A 19,803-nucleotide genomic window follows, 5' to 3' on the forward strand; every position below is an offset into this window, starting at 1 on the left:
GGGGGACTCAAAATGATGTCATGTTTGGAATTGTTTAAGGAACTGGAGATGTTTAGCCTGGAGAAAGAAGACTGTGGAACCTGAATACCATCTTCAAATGTTTGGAGGGCTGTCACATTGAAGAGGGATTAGAGGAGTTCCCTTTGGCCCCAAGGAGGTAAAATTAGGAATAGTGGGTGAAAACTGTAGGAAGATACCATACCATCATAAAAAGGAGAATCTTTAGTAAATAAGGCTGTCTAAGAGTAGAGTAGATAGTCTTGATAATTTCTTTCTGCTGGACATTTTCACTGATACGTTAGGTATCCACTTAATAGAATAAGCTATAACATAACAATGCTGGATGTGAGGTTATACTCTAGGCTCTTTAAGTCCCATCTGTGCACTTATTAACAATATGAACTTCATAGAATTAAGTGTCAATTACAGAGTACCCTGACATTGCCTAGGACAAAATAGGTATTTAATTAGTACCCTTCCTCTTGGTGGTCAAACATTGAAAACATAGGTGATTTAGGTGACTGCTGAGAATCTGTCCGAGAATTTATGATTCTTTGAAAAACTTTGGTTTATATATCTTTGTGTTATCCTTTTGTCTGTATTATAACCACATTTGTGTCATGGCTATTCATTATTTACCTAAGTAATCTTAAAAATAATACATGAGAACAAGTCTGAGATTAAAAAAAAACATTTTTTAAGTAGTTCCTGTGACTCTGAATATAGAAAAAAGAATTCAGATCCTCTGCTAGGTAGCGCATAAACGTGTTGTTCTTGTTCTTATGTGCCAATTCATTTCATTAAATTAGCAAGTTGTTTTTGTGTGTCTATAGTATGTCAGACCCTGTTGACCACTGAAAAAACAATAGTAAATAAAGCAAACGCCCTGCCTTAAGGAAGCTACAATCTCCTAGGAAAAATAGAAAAGTAGTGAAAATACATTGTGGTAAATGTTGTAATAGATTGAATGTAGGATGTCATGGATGCACATAAAAGATGTCCAACACTGTATTGAAGAAGTTTAGTGGTGTTGTGGGACACATCATGGTAGAAAATCATGTATAAGCTGAGACCGGAGGATGAGTAGGAATTTTTCAGGAATAAAATATTGAGGAAGAGGAATGCCCTAGAAAAATGTCTATTGGCCAAAGACAGCATACCACGTTTATGGAACTAAAAACCTTTAGTATTCCTGGAACATGGAGTTTGATGGAGGAGTGACTAAAGATAAGACTAGAGAGCCAAACAGAGACTGGATTATGAATGGCCTTGTGGCTCATATTAGTATCTGGACTTAAAGGGAAATAGGAAACCATTGGAATTTTTAAACTAGGAGAATAATTTGACCAGATTTGTATTACAGAAAGATTAGTCATGTTAGTAGGAAGTTAATAGGTTATATGTAAAACAGAAAAATCAAGAAATAGAAGTATAAACATATTATTGAAAAAAGGGGTGTAAATATTAGAAGAAACAAAAAAATTCAGAGTGGTTGCCTTCAGTGTATAGAATTCTGGGTAAGGAAGAGTTAGGTCAGGGAACTGAATTTTTTTTTTTTCTTTTTCTTTTTTATTTTTTTAATTTATTTTTGTTTTTTGAGATAGAGTGTGAACAGGGGAGTGGCAGAGAGAGAGGGAGACAGAATCTGAAGCAAGCTCCAGGCTCTGAGCTCCAGGCTCTGAGCTCCAGGCTCTGAGCTGTCCGCACAGAGCTCGATGTGGGGCTCGAACTCACAGACTGCAAGATCATGACCTGAGCCAAAGTCAGACGCTTAATCAACTGAGCCACCCAGGTACCCCAGAAACATTTGACTTTCTTAATCAACTTGCAGTGTGGCATAGTATGGATGCCATAGTATGGATGCTTGGGTGCCTGGGTGGCTCAGTTGGTTGAGCATCTGACTTTGGCTCAAGTCATGATCTCACGGTTCATGAGTTCGAGCCCCACATTGGACTCATAGAACCCACTTCAGATCCTCTGTCCCCCTCTACCCCTCTCCCACTTGTGATCTCTCTCAAAACTAAATAAACATTAAAAAAAAAAAAAAGTATGAATGCCAAGGCCAGACTGTCTGGATTGAAACTTATATCCACTATTTTTAAAGTACTTAAATTACTTAATTTCTCTGTGCTTAAGTTTTCCTCTCTGTATAAATGGGAATATGATAGAACTTATAGAATTTTTGTGAGGGTTAAATTAGTTAATACAAGTAAAACATTAAAACAATGTGGCGCATAATAAACACTCAATGTTAGCAGTTTTTCCTACATGTCAGCACTGTTTAGGTATTGATATACAAGAATAGACAAATTTACTGTCATATTGGTGGAGGGATTTAAATGTTGCTTTTACTAATCAAGAGAGCAAGCAGACAAAAAAATCAGAATGAGTATAGAGGTCTTCAACATGGTTATTAAAATTACTATAATGCACGTGTAAAGAATGCTGTTTCTAACCAACTGTAAAACAACAACCAATGTCATTTTCCTACTGTAGAGGGAAACGAACCACAAGAGAGTCAACAATAGAGAACGAACTGAGGGTTGATGAAGGGTGGTGGATGGGTGATATGTATTAAGGACAGCACTTGTGATGATCACTTGGGTGTTGTGTGTAAGTGATAAATCACTGAATTCTACTCCTGAAACCAATGTTGCACTCTATGTTAACTAACTAAATAAAAAAAGAACACATGGAACATTTGCAAAATTGACTAAAAAAATTCTCAAATATTAAAAAATGAAATCATATAGATTGTAATTTCTATTCACAATGCATTCAGGCTAGAAGTTAACATAAGAGATAAATAGAATATTCCCCATGTAATTAGAAATTTTAAAATATACTTCAGATTAACCTGTAAATCAAAAAAGAGTCATAATTAAAACCAGAAAATAATCATGAAGTACTATGTATCAAAATTTGGAATGCTCTTTAAGATCAGTTAAAGTTTTACATGTATATTTTAGGAAAGAAAACCTGAAAACTGATGAGTTATTATTTTAGGAAATTAGGAAAAAACAAAATAGAAGACACCAGCCAAGGGCTAGCCCTATTCATGTTAACTTTTTCCTGCACATTAAGGATGTGAAACTACAAAAGCTTCAGTATACTGCAGGACAGTTATTTGGTATACTTTGGGAAAAGTTTGGCATTAGATAGTTAAAGTTATCCCTGCATTTCCTCTCCTAGATTTATGCTATATATATTTATAGAAACTGCTGTATACACTTGTGTTTCATGAGACATATGTAAGAATGTTTATAGTCTCGGGCACCTGGGTGGCTCAGTCGGTTAAGCATCTAACTTTGGCTCAGGTCATGATCTCAAGATTCTCTCTGCCCTTTCCCTGCTTGCTCTCTCTCTTTCTGTCTCTCAAAAATAAATAAACATTAAAAAAAAAAGTAATGTTCATAGCTCACTATAACTGTCCAAAACTATAGAATAGCAGGGGTGCGTAGGTGGCTTAGGTGGAAGAGCATGCAACTCTTGATCTTGGGGTTGTGAGTTTGAGCCCCATGTTAGGTGTAGAGATTACTAAAAAAATAAATAAAAAATCATGCTACAAAGTTATAGAATGGTTAAATTATGGTGTGTTATTACAGTAGGATAGTATAATACAATAGACTAAAACAACTGAAAATTAATAGCTACATGCATTGATAATAAATAAATCTCATAAATTCAATTTCATTCAAAAGAGGGATGACACAGAAGACACCATTCAAAATGTTCCCTTTTACGTGAATTTCCAAAACAGACAAAACTTAAGTATATTGTTTAGGGGAACACAAATAAGGTTGGCAAGACTATATAATACACTATTCCATACATACTATAGTAGGTGTTCAGCAAATATTTGATGAATAATAATAATAATAATGATAATAATAGTTTTGATCTCTGAAATAAATGGTAAGTACTGATTTAAAAAGAAAAGTCTAGGTTTTATTATATTTTGTAGGAATATGGAAGGAAATGACAGCTTGTGTTTATAAAGTTTCTTCTGACTAGACAAGAAACCCCTTTTCAGACTTGTATATTGAATATAAATAGCTAAAATATGAAAAATAATCAAACATCTGTATACTAAACAAACATACATTAAACCAGCATGTATGTTGTGAATTCCAAAAGAAATATTTGTAAACCAAAGGGTTCATTTATTTATACTGAACTTATCCTTCCAATGATTTTTGTCAGAATCCACTAGAATGTACATTATCTTCAGTAACTTAATCATCAAGTTTATCACTGTTCTTTCAGATAAACTTTCTTTTTTGGCTTTATTATTGTATCTAATTTTTAAAAATAGCCAATGTGTATTTTTTGAAATTCCCATTGTAAATGCTGCCTGTGGCTATTAGGATGGATGGCTTAACAAGATCACTTACATGCTTTATCAGTATTTATACTTTAATTAATGTTCCAGAGCACCTGGCTGGCTTAGTTTATAAAGCATGTGACTCTTGATCTCGGGGTCAGGAGTTCCAGCCCTACAATGGACATAGATATTACTTAAAAAAATAAATAAATAAAATAAAATAATGTTTGAAACTGCTTAAGTCCTCTCCAAGAAAAGCAGTGATTTTTTTTTTTTTTTTTTTTTTTTTTTTTTTGTCTCAAATTCTGTTTACAGTCACAAGTTTAAAGCAGAGATACCAAACTTAAATGCTTGTAGTGGCCCCTGAGGTAATAAATGAAAGGACCAGGATGGGAACTGTGGCAAATCTGGAGCACAGAGTCCTCCTTGTCTAAACAGAGCAACTCCTACTCAACTCCATCTGTTTGTTGCCACAAGGGAATGTGGTGCCAAATACTCATTTTTTTTCTCAATATGTCATCTATTTGGCAATTAATTTAGAAATGTTGAACACTGCAAGTGATCCAAAACAAGTATGTGGGCAGGATCTAGTTGTTAGGCTGTTAGTTTGCAAACAACTTTAAAGGATAGATACTTTTGGTGAAATAATGTATTGGTTTTTATTGTGTTTTACCTATAGTCGACAGAGGTACGTTCTTGGAGACACAGCAATGCAGAAGATGGCCAAGTCCCATGTTTTCTTAAGTGGTATGGGTGGTCTTGGTTTGGAAATTGGTAAGTAGTATTTTTATTCATAATTTTATATTACACTTTGAGCAACATAAGTTAAAGAATTTAATTTCTTCCCCTTGTACTATTTCCTATAAAGGGAATTCGATCCAACACCTTGAAAAGATTGTTTTGGTTCTTTCAGCAACATTGTTTCATAATACTGCTATATTCTTCTGAAAGGAATCAGTAATGACTCTCTTGTTTCTCTTTGTGATGTTAATAGCAATTAATGATCATTTCTGTATCCTTACTTATGATAGAGTGCATACACACATATATTTGTAACAACATGTCTAGAATAATACTATAAAATTTTAAGAGTGATTACTTCTGTGTGGTATGGTTTTAGAAAATTTAATTTTTTCCTTTTTGTTCATCTGTATTTTTTAAGGAACTTATACTTTGGTAGTAAAAAAAAAAAAAAAAGTTAAATTCTCCAGTTAAAGATGTGTCCAAGCTCCGTGAAGAGTATCTAAAATACATTCCTAATATTAAGCTATTCTTTTTCTTTTTTTTTCCCCTTTATAGCAAAGAATCTTGTTCTTGCAGGAATTAAGGTAAGTGAGTAAATGTCCTTGGTTAGAATAATTGTGATTTTTTTTTCCATCCTCAGTAGTGGTAATATTACTTACATTTTGGCTTAGTTTTTGCATCTTCATTTAGTGGCAAAACTTTTTTTTTGTTAAGTTTATTTATTTTGAGAGAGAGAGTGAGCAACCAGCAAAGAGAGAGAGACAGAGAATCCAAAGCAGGCTCTACACTGTCAGCACAGAGCCTGACATGGGGCTCAATCCCACAAATCATAAGATCATGACCTCAGCTGAAACCAAGAATAGGTCACTTAACTGACTGAGCCACTCAGGTGCCCCAGCAGCAAAATTGTTTTAGTGTTGTATTTTTTTCTTTAAAAAAAAAAGATATTCTAGAAAATTCCAAAATTTTATGAAAATGGAATTTTTTTTTAAGTTTGTTTATTTTTTGAGAGAGCAGGAGCCAGGGAAGGGCAGAGAGAGTGGGAGAAAGAGAATCCCAAGCAGGTTCTGCACTATCAGCAGAGAGCCTGACACAGGGCTTGAATTCACAAACGGTGAGATCATGACCCGAGATGAAATCAAGAGTTGGACGCTTAACAGACTGAGCCACTCAGGCATCCCCAAAATAGCATAGTTTTAACAAAACCCCATGTACACATCATGCAGCTGCAATTGGCATGCTTGTAGACAGATTTGTTCCATGTATCTCCTTCCCATTCCTCATGGCTCCCCAGCCACCAAATTATTTTGATATAATACTCAGACATCCTATTATATCATTCTTAAATATTTTAGTATATAATTCTAAAATATAAGGGTACCTTTTGAAAGCATAACCACAAAGCCATTTTTGCACCTTAAAATGTAACCGTTTTGTTAATATCATTGTCTTAGTTATCTATTGCTGAAAACAAATTACCCCAAAACTTGGCAACTTAACAACACTTATCTCAGGGTCAAGAATTGCGTGCAACTTAGCTGGTTCCTCTGTTTGAGGGTCTTTCATGAGGCTCTAATCATGACATTGGCAGGGCTGCAGTCATCTCCAGGCTAGGGGAATAATCTGCTTCCCAAGCTTGCTCGCATGATTGACAGGATTCAGTAGCAAGGTCATTCCACTTCACGTTCCCATCTCAGTTCCCTGCTGGCTCTTGGTTGGAGATCACCCTCAGTTCCTTGACATGTGATCCTCTCCATTAGGCAGCTCACAATATGGCAGTTTGCTTCATCAGAGTAAGCTAAACAAGATGACTAGAAAGGAAGTGTACTAGCAAAACAAACCAGTCTTTTGCAACCTAATCTCAGAAGTGACATTTCATTATCTATGCTTATTTGCTAAAAGCAAGTAGTTTCACTAGTTTACAAATGTATGGAAAAGGAATTATGCAAAGGCCTGAGTACCAGGAACTGGGAATCATTAGGGCCATCTTACAAGCCTATCTATATCAGTTATCAAATATCTAGTTAGAGTTCAAATTTTCCCAAATGTACGAAAATTTTTTTTTTGGTTTGTTCTAATTAGGATCCAAGTAAAGTCCACATACTGAATTTGATTTCTTTTAATCTATATAGTTCCCTTCCCTGATATTTATTTACCCTTACAATGCACTTGTAACTAACAACAGGTCATTTACTACATGTACCTCTACCCTTGTATTTCATATAAACTGGTACAGAGATTTCCTGTAAACTGAATCCAGAGATTCAGGTTCAGATTTGATTGTTTTGGCACTACTGTTTCACAGATGATTTTATATTTTTCTCATCAAGAGGAAATCATAATCTGTTGTCCTTGTTTTGATTATTACTGATAATAATGATCATTGCCTAGATTCATTATTTTATTAGGGATAATGATATTCTAATTCTGTCCTTTTTGATTTATTAGCTGGAATAATTTAGAAAGACAATTCTCCATTCACATATTTGGTTTCACTAAAGTATAGTTTGCACTTGTACAAAAGGCAAGATAAATACTTGTTGGTTTTTTTTCAGCCTTTATTTACCAGTTTTCAAAATCAGTGGTTTCCCTATCATCCACTAACAGTGACTAGTGAACTTGTGTGGCTTGTTTGTACCTGAACGTCATAATAAACTCATGAATTTAAACATACATGATTTGTTTTGATCTAGTGTAGTTGTTATTCTCATTTATGCTTAAATTGTTTCATCTTTGCTTGTTAGGATCTTCTTCAACTTCTTGAGTCCTTTTGACCTAACCCCAGTGGTCTTTGTCACTAATGATGAAGTCTTTTCAGTGGACGGATCTAGAACATTCATCCTGAGTGAACACTGAAATATCTGAGTTTCAAGTTTAGGACCACAGCATATCTACTTCTTTGATTTTATGATTTTGTATCTTTATCTCTTACTGTAAGGGTTTGAGTCTTAATGACATGAACCTGATTACATACTTGCTTTATCCTATGTTACACCTATTTATGATATAGATTCAGCATAACAGTTCTAATATTATTAATAGCAATATAATTATTGAAAACCATTTATGATTTATTATTTTTTTTAATACTTATCTTTTGGGAGAGCACAAGCAGAGGAGGGGCAGAGAGAAGGGGACAGAGGATCTGAAGCAGGATCTGTGCTGACAGGCTAACAGCAGTGAGCCCAATGTGGGGCTTAAACTCACGAACTGTGAGATCATGACCTGAGCCAAAGTCGGATGCTCAACTGACTGAGTTATCCAGGTGCCCCACTTTATTTTATTTTTAAAATTGTATTTATTTTTTGAGAGAGAGAGGGCATGAGCAGGGGAGGGTCAGAGAGAGAGGAGTACAGAAGATCCCAAGAGGACTCTGGGCTGACAGGCTGATAGCAGCAGACCCGCTACGGGGCTCAAACTCATGAACCACGAGATCATGGCCTGAGCCAAAGTCAGATGCTCAACCCACTGAGCTACCCAGACAGCCCTAATTTTTTCTTTTTCATCCTTAGGATATATCCTGTCTAGATTTGGCAGGCAAATTAACTACTTTTTAAAGTCACTTTAAATAATTCCTTTGGGTAGTTTTGCAACATATTCAGTAGATAGTTTTCTCCATTCATTTTGCTCTGGATTTCTGGGGATCACGTTTAAATTTAATTAAATTTTACTATTATGAGACTTATATAATTCAAAGCAGAATTTATAGGGGCACCTGGGTGGCTTAGTCGGTTGAATGTCTAACTTCGGCTCAGGTCATGATCTTGTGGTTCATGGGTTCGAGCCCCACGTCGGGCTATGTTCTGACAGCTCAGAGCCTGGAGCCTACTTCAGATTCTGTATCTCCCTCTCTCTCTGCCCCTACCCCACTTGCACTCTGTCTCTCTCTCCCAAAAAATAAACATTTTTTTAAAAAGTAGAATTTATAAAACAAGCTTTATTCAGGTAAGGCTACCTTCTCTTTACCCTATTCCCTCCTTCCCTTATTAGGTCACCCCCTTTTTTTCATGTTTTGAAATATAAGCAAATACATGCATACAAATATGCAAATCTGTATATATTTGTGTATACAAATTTACTCTCAGCTGCCTCTCTTAAATAAAGTGCCATACTTTCTTCCACCTTGCTCTTTATCACTTAACAGCATATCCTGGGATTATTCCTTAATGATAAATATATATGTTTCATTTTTTTATAGCTGTACAGGTATACATTGCATGGATGTATATTATTATACCCAATTCCTTACTTGTAGACATTTTAATTATTTTCAGTCTTTTTCTATTACAAGTAGTGCTGCAGTTAATACTTTTGTACGTATATCATTTTTAATCTTTCCCAGTGTGCCTTTATGATAGATTCTTAAAAGCGGAATTGTTATGTCCAAGGATAGAAGCACATGTTATTTCACTAGAGATTACCAAGTTCTTTTCCATTGAGGTTATGCTATTTTACATTCTCACCAATAACATATAAGAATGCCTGATTCATGTCACTCTCCAGTAGAGTATATTGTCAAACTTTTGGATTGATGCCATTCTAATAAATGAGAAAACTATTTCATTCTTGAGTAGAGTTGAACATTCCTAAATATTTTAAAGGGCCATATGCATTTCTTTTTCAGTATTCTCCATGTTCATATACTTTGCCCCTTTTTCTGTAAGATATGTCCTCTGATATAAGTTGAAAATATTCTTTCCAAATGTTGTTATCTTTTTTTACTTAGAACATGGAGCATTTGGAAATGTTTGTTTATGTGAATTCTTTTGATTGTATTTTAATACAACATGCTACTTTCCTAAATTGAAATTCTCATATGGTTTAAAGTAGTTTTTCCATTAATTTTCCTGGGTTTCCAGATGTATATGGTCATATCTGTGAATGAATCCAGCTTTAGATCCTTTCTAATTCTTAAGCTTCCTATTCCTCTCTATGTCTAATTACACTGGATAATACTTCTGATACAATGTAAATGAAATTGGAGATAGTGAGCATCCTTGTCTTATCCCTGACTTTAACAGATTTTTCTCTTTTTTGAAGGCACTTACCATTCATGATACAGAAAAATGCCAAGCATGGGATCTAGGAGCCAACTTCTTTCTCTGTGAAGATGATGTTGTTAATATGAGAAACAGGTGAAGATGAGATCTTTTGATGTTTTATCATAGAATTTTTTTTTTACTCTCACAATTACATAGGGTATTTTCTGTGCCTAAAACACTAACTCATTGATAGTTGTTTGACTCATCCCCATAACACATCACCATAGATAAATAAGTATTAACATATACTTATTTAATTATTTAGATTTGTGAAAATTTTAATACACTCACATTGCTACCTAGAAGTGAATTTTAAGATTGTTAAAGGTCTTTATTATTGCTTTATTCTTAAAAAGCTTGAAGAGGTTGGAACTAGGGTACACTTTGAGATTGTGTGGCTTACTATGGAATGTGACAGTATACTACATTTCAAGAGTGCGTAGTTGTCTATAAAAATAAGTAAGCCTTAGCTTCTTTCTTCCTCTACAGTTTGTTAAATTTCCATTGAAATTTTCTAACATTCAGGTTTCTCTGATGTTGTCAAAGTGTCCAGGTATGAGGGATTGAATATATTGAATGAAAGAGTAGTAAAAGTCCTTTTTTTTTTTTTAGGGCTGAAGCTGTACTTCAACATATTGCAGAACTCAATCCTTACGTTCATGTCACATCATCTTCTATTCCTTTAAATGAAACCACAGATCTCTCCTTCTTAGATAAATACCAGGTTGGTATTCTATTTTATGTTAGTTTATATATATATATATATATAGTTGTAAGTATTATCGTAGTGTAACTAATTAAACCTAGTCTGTTGAGCAGAGCAAAAAATTGCAGGTCAAAATACTTCCTTTAGAATACCTTTCAAATGCTCCATTTTAGGGAAAGGGCCTGAGATACTGACAAAGCCATTATATCAGTCAGCTACTTTCACAGTTATGTGCATAAAAACTACCCAAAATTCAGTGGTTTATAGCAACATGTATTTATTTCTTTATCCTCCATCTGCATGTCATTTGGAGTTCAGCTGTTCTAGGCTGACCTTGAACTGTAGAGCCTGGGTTTTTCTCCATATGCCTCTCTTCTGGGACCAGGAGGCTACCAAGGACATGGTGTCATACCAATAAAAGAAGTGTAAAGGGGCAAGTCCAACTATCCAAGCACACTTCAATCTTCCATTCATGTTACTTCTATTTATATTTCATTAGTCAAAGCAAGTCACATGGTCAAGACCAAAGTTGAGCAGGAAGGTATACTCTGCTCTTATGAAGGCCATGGCAAAGGATGATATATAAGCTGATGATATATAATCAGTATATAATCTGCTGGCAGAAGTAAAATATGTGGATCAACATTCAGTCTGCTTTAGTTAAGGTTAACTTTAGTTAACAACAATTCTCTCTTTCTCAAAATAAAGTTTTTAAAAAAAGAAAAAGGCTGCTTGGGTGACTCAGTCAGTTCTAAGTGTCTGACTCTTGATTTCAGCTTAGGTCATGATCCCATGGTTCATGGTATCAAGCCCCGTATCAAGCTGTCTGCTGGCAGCATGGAGCCTGCTTGAGATTCTTCTCTCTCTCTCTCATTCTCCCTCCCTCCCTCCCTCCCTCCCTCCCTCCCCCCCCCTCCTCCCCTTCCCGTTCTCTCTCTTTCTCTCTCAAAATAAATGAATAAACTTTAAAAACAACAACATTTCCTAGCACCTTAGATGTTTCAAAAGCAACTAGGTTGACCCTGATTTTCTGTGATTAAATTATGATGTTGCCCTTTGGGGAAGAACACTCCTGTGTTTCACCTCTACTCAGTACTTTTCACACTGTGTGACCATATGTGTGTGGGTTTTTCCCCCAAACCAAGCATTTCTCCAAACTCCTTGGACACCTTCAGTGTCCTACAGTTCAATTCAGTTTTGACACTATCTACCTGGAGAAGATAGCTTCGGATCCCACAAGTTAAGGATTCATTCCCACAAGAGCCCCTCTCTGTCCACTTCCTGACATCAGTCACAAATCCAGGTTGTTACCTGTTCCTCTGAGGGCTGGCTATAAATCAGAGGTTTCCATGTCCCTCTCTTAGGGTCCAATTAATTTGTCAGAGTGGCTCACAGAACACAGGAAGACCGTTTACTTATTAGATTACTGGTTTATTATAAAAGCTGTAACAAAGGAACAGTCAGATGGAAGAGATGCATAAGGCAATGAATGGAAAAGGGGGGCTGAGCTTCCATGCCCTTTCCAAGTATGCCATGTTCCTGGCATGAATCTGGAAGCTCTCTGAGCCCATAGTTGAGGTTTTCATGAAGGCTTCATTATGGAAGCATGAATGATTAAATGATTGGCCTTTGGTGATTAAGTCAGTCTCCAGCCCCTCTCTCCCTGGAGGTCTAAGAGGGCTGAAAGTTCTCACTCACAAATCACAAGGTTCGTTCCCCTGGCAATCAGCTCCCATTCTTAGGGGGCCTCAAAGTTATTTCATTAATCTAAACTCAGGTGTGGGTAAAAGAGGCTTGTTATGAATAACAAAAGACATCATTATTTAACCTTTATCACTCTGGAGCTCTTTCAGGATCTGGGATAAAACTAAATACATAATGAAAAATGTCTCTATAGCTCTTCTATAGGAAATTGCAAGAGTTTTTGGGAGCTATGTGTCAGGAACCTTGGATAATGACCAAAAGGTATATTTATTATTATTATGTCACACCAATTTGAAAACCAGTGTAAACTTCTGTTCTGGACTAGATAACTTGAAATCCATCTTCTACAAAGATGTGTAATAGACTTCTTACGTAGATTTATGTAATAGACTTCCTTTTATGTTTTTATTTTTTATTGAGGTATAATTAACACACACACAGTGTTAGGTTAATTTCAGGTATCCAGTGTAATGAATGAACAGTTTTGTGCATTACTCAGTATTCACCATGATAAGTGTAGTCGCCATCTATCACCAAGCAATGTTATTAAACTATTTTAACTATATTCCCAATGCTGTATTTGTCATCTTTGTGACTTACTTATTTTGTAACTGGAAGTTTGTACCTCTTAATCCTATTTACCTATTTCACTAGTCCCTCTACCATCTCCCCTCTGGCAACCACCATTTTGTTCTCTCTGTTTAGAAGTCTGGGTTTTTTTTATTTCTTTGTTAATTTGTTTTATATTCCAACTGCAAGTGAAATCATATAGTATTTTTCTTTGACTTCTTTCATTTAGCATAATACTATGTAGGTCCATCCATGTTGTTGCAAATGGCAAGATCTTATTTTGTTTTTATGACTGAGTAATATTCCATCACATGTAAATACTACATCTTCTTTATCCATTTATCTGTTGATGGACACTTGGGTTGCTTCCATATCTTGGTTAATATAAATAATGCTGCAGTAAACAGGAGTTCATATATTTTTTTCAAACTAGCATTTTTGTTTTCTTTGGGTAAATACTCTGTAGTGGAATTATTGGATCATATGGTATTTCTATTTTCAATTTTTGAGGAACTTCCATACTGTTTTTCACAGTGGTTGCACCAATTCGTGTTCCCACCATGCATTCCCCTGCTCTGATACAGAGCATCAGCCGTTAGATGATGACCTGAGCCAAAGTCAGATGCTTAACCAACTGAACCACCCAGGCACCCCGATTCTACCCATTTTTGACAAATATGATGAAATACCTCGTTGTGGTTTTCATTTGCATTTCCCTGATGTTGAGTGATGTTGAGCATCTTTTCATGTGTCTGTTGGCTATCTGATGTGTTTGAAAAATGTCTGTTCAGGTCCTCTGCTCGGTTTTTGATCAGATTATTTGGGATTTTGGTGTTGCATTGTATAAATTCTTTGCAAACTTTGCATATGAGCACTTTATCAGATACATCATTTGCAAATATCTTCTATTTAGTAGATTGCCTTTTCATTTTGTTGATAGTTACCTTCACTGTGCAAAAACTTTTTATTTTGTTATGGTCTCAATAATTTATTTTTGCTTTTGTTTCCCTTGCCCAAGGTGACATATCTAGAAAAATGTTGCTGTGGTAAATATCAGAGAGATTACTGCCTTGTTCTCTTCCAGGATTTTCATGGTTTCAGGTTTCATATTTAGATCTTTATCCATTTTGAGTTTATTTTTGTGTGTGGTGTAAGAAAGTGGTCCAGTTTGATTCTTTCATATGTAGCTGTCCAGTTTTCCCAGCACCATTTGTGGAAAACTATCTTTTCCCCACTGTACATTCTTGCCTCCTTTGTTGCAGATTAATTGACCATATAAGCATGGGTTTATTTCTGGGATCTCTATTCTGTTTCATTGATCTGTGTGTGTCCATACTGTTTTGACTCTACAGCTTTGTAGTATATCTTGAAATCTGGGATTGTGATACCTCTAGCTTTGTTCTTTCTAAAGATTGCTTTAGCTATTTGGGGTCTTTTGTAGTTATATACAAATTTTAGTATTATTTGTTGTAGTTCTGTGAAAAATGCTGTTGGTATTTTGATAGGGATTACATTGAATCTCTAGATTGCTTTGGATAGTATGGACTTTGTAGCAATATTAATTCTTCTAATCCATGAGGATGGAATATCTTTCCATTGGTTGTATTGTGTCTTTAATTTCTTTCATCGGTGTTTCAGAGTTTTGAGAGTAAAGGTATTTTACCTCCTTGGTTAATTTTATTCTTAGGTATTTTATTATTTTTGGTGCAATTGTAAATAGGATTGCTTTCTTAATTTCTCTTTCTGGTACTTTATATTGATGTATAAAACGAGATTTCTGTATATTAATTTTGTAACCTGTAATTTTAATGAATTCATTTATCAGTTCTAGTAGTTTTTTTGGTGGACTCTTTAAGGTTTTCTGTTTATAGTATCATGTCATCTGCAAATAGACTGCTTTACCTCTTCCTTACCAGTTTGACTGCCTTTTCTTTTTCTTGTATGATAACTGCACCTAAGACTTCCAGTGCTATTTTGAATAAAAGTGGTAAGAGTGGGCATGCTTGACTTATTCCTGATCTTAAAGGGAGAGCTCTCAGTTTTCACCATTGAGTAAAAAATATTAGCTGTGGGTTTTTTATATATGGCCTTTGTTATGTTTAGGTATTTTGCTTGTTAACCTACTTTGTTCAGAGTTTTCATTCACGAGTGGACATTGTACTTTGTCGGAAGCTTTTTCTTCATCTGTTGAGATTGAGATGATCATATGGTTTTTATTCTTTCTCTTGTTAATTATCATTTATAATTTTGATCGATTTATAAATATTGAACCCTACCCTTGCTTCCCTAGAATAAATCCCGACTGATCATGGTAGAACGGGTTTTTTAAGGTATTGTTGAATTCAGTTTACTAATAATATTTTCTTACAGATTTTTGTATCTGTGTTTCTCAGAGATTTTGGACTATAGTTTTGTCTTTTTATTTGTAGTTTTTTTTATCTGGTTTAGAATCAGAGTAATGCTGGCCTTATAGAATGAATTTCAGTTTTCCTTCCTCTTCTATTTTTGGAATAGTTTAAGAATAGGTATTAACTCTTCTTTAAATGTTTGGTAGACTTTGCCTGTGAATCCATCTGGTCCTGGCCTTTGTTTTCTGGGAGTTTTTTGATTACTGATTTGATTTTTGATAGACTTTTTAAAAATTTTAATGTTTATTTTTGAGAGAGAGACAGACAGAGGGCAAGCAGGGGATGGGCAGAGAGAGAGGGAGACACAGAATCTAAAGCAAGCTTCAGGCTCTGAGCTGTCAACACAGAGTCCAATGTGAGACTTGAACCCACGAGCTAGGAGTTCATGACCAGAGCTGAAGACGGACACTTAACTGACTGAGCCACCCATGTGCCCCTGATAGACGTCTTTTAAATGAGTAGCTGAGCTCAAAATAAAATGCTCAGAGACCAAAAATAAATAGGTAGCTAAAAGAAGAGGAGTGAACTATTTATTTGCTGTGGTCACTTTCACATTGGAGTTGCTGATCTCAGTAACCCCATTTCTTAGGAATTAGTGGTAACACAGAAACCGAAGATCCCAAGTAGGTTTACATGAGATAGAGAAATGGAATTGAGACCTATCCCCTTTTTGTAAAGTTAGAACCTCAGAGAACTACACCCTCAGTGAAAGGTGGATGAGAACAGTCTTTGCACCTCAGAACAAGATTGCCTGTTTTTTCTTGAGCTCTGGATGAAAAAATAATGATCTCCTCTGGGAATTCACAACCATATGCCTATTCTCACCCAGGTTTGGAGATAAACTTTATAATTCTTTGTAATCTAAAATTTCCCAAGCTGGGAATTCAAAACATAAATAGTACTAAGCTACTGTCAATATCCTGGAATGCCAGACAGAAAGAAAACTAAACAACTACAGAGAAATCTATGTTCAACTAAGCCATAGTATATTCCAGTATATGGAGCCTCTTTGAAGATGAGTTCAGAGTACAAAATAGCAAGACAGGCAGTTCAATGTGATGAAAGGTCAATGGATATAACAAATAATAGAATTAACCTCCAGGAATTTCAGATAATAGAATTTTCAGATAGGGACTAAAAAACATAGATGTCCAAATTGAATTTTAAAAGAAGGAACTAAATATACAATATGGAAATAATTAAAAAGAATCAGGCAGATGTGATAAAGAACCAGTCGAATTTTTAGAAACGAAAATATTGTCTTAAAAATTAAAACTCAGTGAATAGATTAAACAGTGGATAGATACAACTAGTGTAAGAATTAGTGAATTGAAAGAGCTGAGATTACTGAGACTACAACCTTTAGAAATTAAAGTATGAAAGAGAAATTAAAAGAAATACAAGCTTAAGTGAAAAGGTTCAATTCATGAGATTAAATTTCTGAAAGAACATTAGGAAAGGTCAATATTCCAAAAAAAATTATGGCTGAGAATTTGTGATGAAACACAAATTAGATTCAGTGTATGCTAAGTCTAAGATGTGATTTTACTGTATTTACAAACTTACTAAGTCAGCCTGTTACTGTTCTTTGGTTGCTGACAGAAAACATGAGATTCCTGAGTCAGAGACTTTATTTCTCTGAGTATGGAAGAAGTGTGAGTATTGTATTTGCCTTATTTCCTCTTGCCTTTCCCCAAAACCCACTAGTGTAGTGTAGAGGACTCAGTGGATGCCTGCACATGTAATGGGCTCCTTTTGATAAAAGGAACACTGAGCTTGGAAAACCTGTGCTTTTATAGCAAGCAATTAACAGGCTTGTTCTTTGTTCCAGAGGGAAACATTACCTCATTCCTCCAGCTTGCACAAAGCAAATATAATCCTGAGAAATGGCCCAAGAATAGTTAAGATCCTTGGATTCATAGCATACCCAGTTGAGACATGTATAAAAAGTAAGAGACCCATGGAGGAGAAATCAATCTTGCAGGAAGCACACCGTATTCTGAGCTAGGTAAATAAGAATAAATCCACAACTGGATATTTGTAGTGAAAAAAAGTTATCCAATTCATGGAAACTACCAGCAAGGAAAACTCTGGACTGAGAGTCTAGTTCTACTTTTGCCACTTGATAGGTAGATGAATGACCTTAGGAAAGTTTTTTACCTTTATGAGTTTAAGTTGCTTATGTTAAAATATGATTATAAAAGCACTCTACTTATCTTACAGGGTGATGATAAAAAGTTAAGCATTGAGAACTATAATTTGCTATTTTAAATAACAGCACTTGGTAGTTTTACTAATGACACTGTCATAAAGCAAAAGTTGTTATATTGTGCATCTGAAGTAAAAGCTCAGCCAACTAGTGTATCTCTTTAAAAATATAATCTTTACTCCTTTAAGCTAGCATTTAATTAATATTCTGAAGACTAGGTTAGTATTCCCATGGCAATAACAGATCAAACAAAATCTCCAGCCATTTAGAGTACAAAAATACCACATATGATATTAAGGTTTGCTTCTTATGTAAATCCTATGATAGTAATTGAATTTAATATGGGCAGGTTTGGGGCGCCTGGGTGGCTCAGTCGGTTAAACGTCCGACTTCGGCTCAGGTCACGATCTCGCGGTCCGTGAGTTCGAGCCCTGCGTCAGGCTCTGGGCTGATGGCCCAGAGCCTGGAGCCTGCTTCCGATTCTGTGTCTCCCTCTCTCTCTGCCCCTCCCCCGTTCATGCTCTGTCTCTCTCTCTGTTTCAAAAATAAATAAACGTTAAAAAAAAAAAAAATTAATATGGGCAGGTTTTCCTCTGTATATGTTATTTTTACTTTTGCTATTCCATGACTCTGAAGGTTTTAACCTTAGAATGGAATACATTGGGAAAGTATTTTTTTTTTTACAAGGAAAACAATGTGTTTTTAGCATAACGCAAACTGTGACATGCTTCTGACTTAGGAGTGTATTTTACCAAACTAGTTGTTTATTTTCTAATATTTAATGTCTTATATTCTTCCTAACAGTGTGTAGTATTGACTGAGATCAAACTTCCGTTGCAGAAGAAGATCAATAACTTTTGCCGTTCTCGGTGCCCTCCAATTAAGGTAATAATATTACTTAATACTGACATGTAGTTAAGCAAAGAAAGAACACCTTCACTGTTAAAATTTATAGCTTTTCAGTAGGTTATGTAAGAAGTTCTTATGTACACGAGGACAATCACAGTAATATTTTTCTCTTTAATTTTGGCATTATTCATTTCCTGTTTTTAAAACCAAGATCTAAATTTGGCTTATAGCAAATTGCCAAAACTGAGGAAGAATAAAGATGGGAATGGTAAGGATGGTAAATATTGAATTCATCATTTAACTTTAAATATGGTGTAATGGTGGTTTCCAAGAGGTTCATTGGTTCTTACAACAAATATTCATTGAGCATCTTCTCCAAATACAATTCTAGGCACTAGTAATACATTAGTGAATAGGACATACAAATTTTCCTACTCATGAAAATTACCATCCAGTAAGGAAGATATTTAATTAAAAAGCAAATAAATAACATAGTTTCAAGTCCTATGAAGAAAATAGCTAGGTAAAGAATATAATGTCTGCATGATGTTGGGGTGGGGATCAGTGCTGGTTCTCTTAAATTGAAGGTCAGGGAACTCCTCTGAGGAGATAACGTTTGAATAGAACCCTGAATAATGGGAGAGAGCCAGCTATGGAAAGAGCATTCAAAGCATGAAGAACATCAAGTGTAGACTTGAAAGTATAAAAAAATTCGCTTGGTGTGTTTACAAACAGCAAGAAGCAAGCAAGACCAGAATGGGATTTGGGTAAAGAGGAGAGAGTAGTATGAGTAAAAGTTACCAGGGGATTATGTTCAGAGAAGTAATTAGAGGGCCATAACTTACATAACTTTGAGGATAGCTGAGTTTTAATCCCATGGGTTTTGACTTGATTTATATATACAGTGTGTGTATTTGTGTGTGTGTGTGTGTGTGTACATAGGAGAGAGAGAGTATGAGACAACACACCGAAGCAGGGGAGGGGGCAGAGGGAGAGAATCTTAAGCAGACTCCATGCTCAGTACAGAGCCCAACATGGGGCTTAATCTCAACAGCCATGAGATCATGACCTGAGCTGAAATCAAGAGTTGGATGCTTAACCACCTGAGTCACCCAGGCATCCCTGATCTGATTTATATTTTTAAAAGATCACTCTGGATGTGCTGTAGGGAAAATAGTCTAAAGCAGTAGTTTTCAAAGTATGGTCGAAGGATACTGAATATTCTTGAGATCTTTTCATGGGATCTT

At 35.3% G+C, this 19,803-nt stretch overlaps 1 protein-coding gene across 2 annotated transcripts in view; it reads left to right on the forward strand.

Annotated features, from left to right (window-relative positions):
* UBA6 (ubiquitin like modifier activating enzyme 6) overlaps window positions 1–19,803 on the forward strand; it is an 86,245-nt gene that overhangs the window by 17,611 nt on the left and 48,831 nt on the right. Inside the window, exons 3-8 of one of the 2 annotated variants that reach the window (XM_058722399.1) lie at window positions 40–157; window positions 5,004–5,098; window positions 5,624–5,652; window positions 10,109–10,203; window positions 10,723–10,834; window positions 18,512–18,592. In XM_058722399.1, the coding sequence (XP_058578382.1) occupies window positions 5,035–5,098; window positions 5,624–5,652; window positions 10,109–10,203; window positions 10,723–10,834; window positions 18,512–18,592 (381 nt within the window). In that variant the 5' untranslated portion in view covers window positions 40–157; window positions 5,004–5,034. The remainder of the gene's footprint in view (window positions 1–39; window positions 158–5,003; window positions 5,099–5,623; window positions 5,653–10,108; window positions 10,204–10,722; window positions 10,835–18,511; window positions 18,593–19,803) is intronic. The other variant, XM_058722398.1, reaches the window with a different exon arrangement.

The sequence above is a fragment of the Neofelis nebulosa genome, chromosome 3 (assembly GCF_028018385.1).
Source record: "Neofelis nebulosa isolate mNeoNeb1 chromosome 3, mNeoNeb1.pri, whole genome shotgun sequence".
NCBI lineage: Eukaryota > Metazoa > Chordata > Mammalia > Carnivora > Felidae > Neofelis > Neofelis nebulosa.